The sequence below is a fragment of the Octopus bimaculoides genome, chromosome 13, assembly GCF_001194135.2.
Source record: "Octopus bimaculoides isolate UCB-OBI-ISO-001 chromosome 13, ASM119413v2, whole genome shotgun sequence".
Taxonomy (NCBI): Eukaryota; Metazoa; Mollusca; class Cephalopoda; order Octopoda; family Octopodidae; genus Octopus; species Octopus bimaculoides.
This window is the reverse complement of record NC_068993.1, coordinates 44,105,307-44,110,287: the sequence shown is the minus strand read 5'-3', so window position 1 is coordinate 44,110,287 and position 4,981 is coordinate 44,105,307. Positions and strand designations below refer to the sequence as shown.

The 4,981-nt window shown below is 35.0% G+C and overlaps 1 protein-coding gene across 1 annotated transcript in view; it reads right to left on the bottom strand.

Moving 5' to 3' along the window:
- LOC106877994 (trans-1,2-dihydrobenzene-1,2-diol dehydrogenase) overlaps window positions 1-4,981 on the bottom strand; it is a 25,459-nt gene that overhangs the window by 5,652 nt on the left and 14,826 nt on the right. Inside the window, exons 3-6 of the mRNA XM_014927068.2 lie at window positions 4,716-4,879; window positions 3,464-3,713; window positions 812-936; window positions 421-571 (exon numbers count right to left, since the gene is read on the bottom strand). Coding sequence (XP_014782554.1) covers window positions 421-571; window positions 812-936; window positions 3,464-3,713; window positions 4,716-4,879 — 690 coding nt within the window. The remainder of the gene's footprint in view (window positions 1-420; window positions 572-811; window positions 937-3,463; window positions 3,714-4,715; window positions 4,880-4,981) is intronic.

Genomic DNA, 4,981 nt, shown 5'->3' with positions numbered 1-4,981 from the left:
ATATATATATGACAAGTTTCTATACAGTTTCCATTTACGAAATCCAACTTACAAGATGTTGGTAGGAAATATTTTTCCAAGGTGTTGCGCAGTGGTATTGAAGCAGGAACCATGAGGTAGCATAGTGAACTTTTTAACCAAGTAGCCAAACCTGTCTCCAGCAGTACAGAGTTTATGAAAAGATATGAACCACTAACGTCTTGACGGATTGTCTGGTACAATAGGGAATCGACCATCCGTGAGCAATGAAAATTTGTACCAGCTAATAAAAGGGAATAGCACAGTAGTATCAGATTACGTCACTGGTTACGCCCACATACTTCATACATAATTACTACTACTACTACTACTTTCAACTGTTATTCACATATATATGATAGGCATCTTATTATAAAGTATCAGAAGTTATCAAAGACTTACCCTTCTCAAAATACTGCCGGACATCTTCAGCCTCATAAGCCAACCCGCAGCTATGGACGTAAGTATATTTAGCATCAGATTTGGGAAGCGGAAACTCTCTTTCTTCTCCATTCACCGCGATTTTATCTGTACACCAGAATGGTGGATGTATCTGTAAAAAGAAACTAGTGTCTTTTATGCATTAAGACAATTTTTAGTTTGTTTATTTTAATTTTCTTTAATATTAATGTTATAAATGTTAGATTTAGTACAATAAATTAACCATTCAATAAATTTACTAAATGTCAAGTTTAGTACAATAGCTTTAAATGTCATTCACTTTATTTCTAGATTCATAAACATTAAGTTAAATTTCCAAAAATATTTATCTCTAAATCGAAGGATTACTTACGTAAATTTTGCCTTCAGTTCCATAAATATATGCATCAGTTCTTCCTGCCAAAGTAGTATTAAAGGACAACGAAGCTCTGGCACCATCCTTATAAGTTAGAATGATATTGGCAGATAGATCAGTACCTTTTCCAAATGAAACAAGTAAACATATTTTCATATTGGTTATTGTCACACACAGACTGGCGTAATGCAGTGAGCTCGAAAACACGACTACTTATTTTGGCATTTGAACAAAAACATACATACGTACATACTTACTTACATACACACACACATACATACATACATACATACATACATACATACATACATACATACATGAGGATATGGAGCTTGCAAATCCAGTACTCAAGATACAGTTTCAGCTTCACGCCTATTTTTATTATCGGAGCAACAAGATACATACCAAACCGTCTAGACCAAAGTATAGCTGAACTTGGGATCTCGGGGAGAGAATGCCTATCTTTAATTCATATGCTACAAATGATCACGATATCTGGGACTATAAAAATCTGCAAGACCTTCTTATGATTTAAAGGGTGGGGGTTAAAAAAAGATACGTTCTTTCGCAACCTTGCTACCAAGTAGGTGACAGGCCAAATATTCTTCTAAGATTAAAAAGAGAAAGAGAACACACACACACATATATACATACATGCATGCATACATACATACATACATACATACATACATAGGAATAACCATGATGAAGTAGCAAATAGAAGATTCCAAATAGAGCTGGGAATGGAGCACCCCACGATATGGAGATTCGTAAACGGGCTACATAAGGTGCAAAGAAACGGAGATGCATTTTTTGAGCAACTGATTGGAGGCAAAACCCCTCCCCTAAACTGAAGAATCATACGGAGGCAGATGATAGAATTCTGCATATTGTTTCGTTTTTTCAGAACGATCTCCCAAACAATATTTGAAGGGAATTGCATACAACTTTCTGTAAATTTTTCCCTTTTAAATTTTAGCCTTGTATTAAAAATGTATTGTTTCACAATTACTTTTATTCGAATTTTAAAATTTATGTCACGTATTAAATTGATCTTTTATAAATACCTGTTAATGTTATAAAACTAATAAAGTTATAAAACGAATAAATTATTTATCAATCAATTTTCCTAGTGTTGAGATGCCTTGGTATTGAGTTGTCCTGGCTTTGAGTCGGCGGTGTTGAGTCGGCGGTGTTGAATCGGCGGTGTTAAGTTGGCGGTGTTGAGTTGTCCTGCACCCCTTTTCCGTTGTTCACAAGGCAATCAATACACCCAGGGGATAGTGTGACAATGAGGTCTTAATGTAGGCCCCCGTTTGTAGAATTCTACATCTAAACAAAGCTCTTCTCAAGCTAATACATACTATCTATAGCAGGTAGATCAATGATATATTTATTGTGACCTACACATGAAAAAAACATACCTACATTTATAATCCACAACGGCTGTAATTTAACATCCCGTAGCATCACCTCATTCTTGTATTTAAACGAAGAAATTGCGAATAACGAGTACTGCACTTCTAAAAAAACGCAAATAAATGCCTATGCACGCAAGTAGGTAACGAATTTCCTCTTGGATTAAATTATCCGTAGTTAAATCCCTTCTAAACTGAACTTTAAAATCTCTCTCAACCAAAGAAGTTCTAAATAAGGACACTCTATGTGTAAAACTAACATTAGTAAATAGTGGGTATCCCAATAGGTTAGCAGATCAAGCCATTGAACAATAACAAAACAAATTCAATCACACTGATATAAGAGACAGAAGAGCAAACAAAAATACCTATACCATGCATACACCACAAGATTTGAAGAAGCAGCTGTTTGTAGTATGTTGAACAATCTTGTAGAGATCCCCTTGTTGGCTTTTAAATAATTTTTCTTAGTGGAAGCTCTTGTTCTTTCTTCAGCTTTTTTTTTTTTTTTTTTGCAGAGGAATTATACTTATTTGGAAAGAATTTTATCTGATATTGTGTATTGAAACTAACACATTTCTGACGTTGTAAGAAATTTGCAATCTGGCTAGAGAAAATAAATCTTCGAGTATTTCATTGGAATATATTTTCTCTTGGCCATGTTGTAGATATATAATGAATGTCTTTGACACTGGTGCAAAATATAACAAAGATCGGTGTAACGTTATCCGTAGGATTTAAATGGCTGCCATAAACCTACTGCTAAGCAATTCTTTTATATAACATTCACCAAAAGTATTGTAACTTTAAGTAGATGCCAGTATGTTATCCAAAACTCTAAAGCATGTAGTTGTGTTTTATTTTCTCCTATATTGACATGTATTTATTGATCAGCAATAATAAATTTGATGAATTTTCTGCTTGTTAAAGAATGTTGGGTCCTAGCATTGAAAACTCATAGAAAAATGGTTTCTTGGACATTATTTATATCTTCTACTGATTTTGTGAACTTTGCAAACAATGACTAATAATTGTTTTAATTATACTTCATCAGTAATGTTTGTAAATCTGTGTTATATAACCCTAGGTTATTTTCCTAAGCCTCTAGGCACAAAAACATTAACAATTGAACAATGTGACAAAATTATAGAAAATAGAACTGTCAGTAAAATTATTCAAATCCCTAGAATAGGTACACAAGCAACAAGACCTTTATTAATGACATGCTTACCTGTACCAGCAATTGTTCCAAAAGCAGTAATAGTTTCAGGTTTCTGTCTAAATATGAAGTTTGCAAGCCATATTGTATAAACACCAATTTCCAACAAACCTCCACCACCCACGTGGCCTTGAGATATATCTTCTTTTGAAAATATGTCAACTAAGAAAGCCACATCTAAATATCGTATCTTTCCTATGGTTCCAGAGTCGATTTCTTGCTTAATATGTTTGTAAGCCGGAAAGAAGTTGGACCACATAGCCTAAAATGACAAGAATTATATGAAAGGAGAAAAAGAGTAATAAAGCGATAAAGATAGCTCGGGATAAATAAAAACGAAGAGAAAGGAATAAAAAAATAAGATATAAATAAAAGCGGTAAGAAAGACATTATAAACGATATATTTATTAGTTTGCTTCATGTATTATGACCTCCAATATCTTCCCTAACTTTCAGCTTATTAAGTTTACTGCACAACCTCTCAACATACGATGCAGTGTTTTTAGCGATGAAATTCCTCACTAACTATAGAATTCTATTTTAGTACACGCCACAATCAATATCATAAAACACTCCATTCATTATTTTGAGTGCGAAAAGGACTGGGAATTGGTAGAAATATTAAAACGTCGGGAAAATACTCTGCAATATTCTTCCCATTTTACTTCATCTCCCAAACGTTATTTTATTTCAGCCCAACGCACCGGTTGCAGAGCCCCAATTCAGTCGCATGACTGGCTTGAAACAGAAGCAAAATCGCTCAGAATCACACCCTACCACCATAAAAAGTAAGGATACAACCGATAATGTAGTCTTAATGGTTAGGGGTATTCGGTTCGTGATTGTAAGCTCGTGAGTTCGATTCCCGGCGGGGCGTTGTGTGTATTGAGTAAAATGCTTTATTTCACGTTGCTTCTTTCCACTTAGCTGGCAAAAATGAGTAGTACCTGTATTTCAAAGAGCCAGTCTTGTTACATTCTGTGTCACGCTTAATCTCCCGGAGAACTACGTTAAGGGCACGCGTGTTTATGGAGTGCTCGACCACTCACACGTTAATTCCACTAGGAGGTTGTTCCGGTGTCCGGATCAACTGGACCAGTCGTCGTCGCAACCGGCAGAGTGCCAGCTAAAACCATATATAAAATGTAACAGAAAAGGTCATGGCCGGGAAGATTTTGATCATGGATCTACTCCATTAAGGTTGATGTGGGGCGAAACAACGAAACTATATCAAAATACATAACTTCAGTATTAAAAGACGTACCTCCATGAAAAAAATTTTCTTTGACTTTGCAAGTTCAATAATGTCTTTTGTCTCCTTTGTGTTCTTACCGTAGGCTTTCTCACACAGAACAGGCTTGCCATTGTTAAGCATAATGACGGAAAGAGGATGATGGAAACGGTTGACAGAAGAAACGTACACCAAATCTATGGGAAAAATGGAATAAAATTAATTTTTTTCTTACTACCAAAGTAATACATATATGTGTGTGTGTGTGTGTGTGTGTGTGTGTGTGTGTGTGTGTGTGT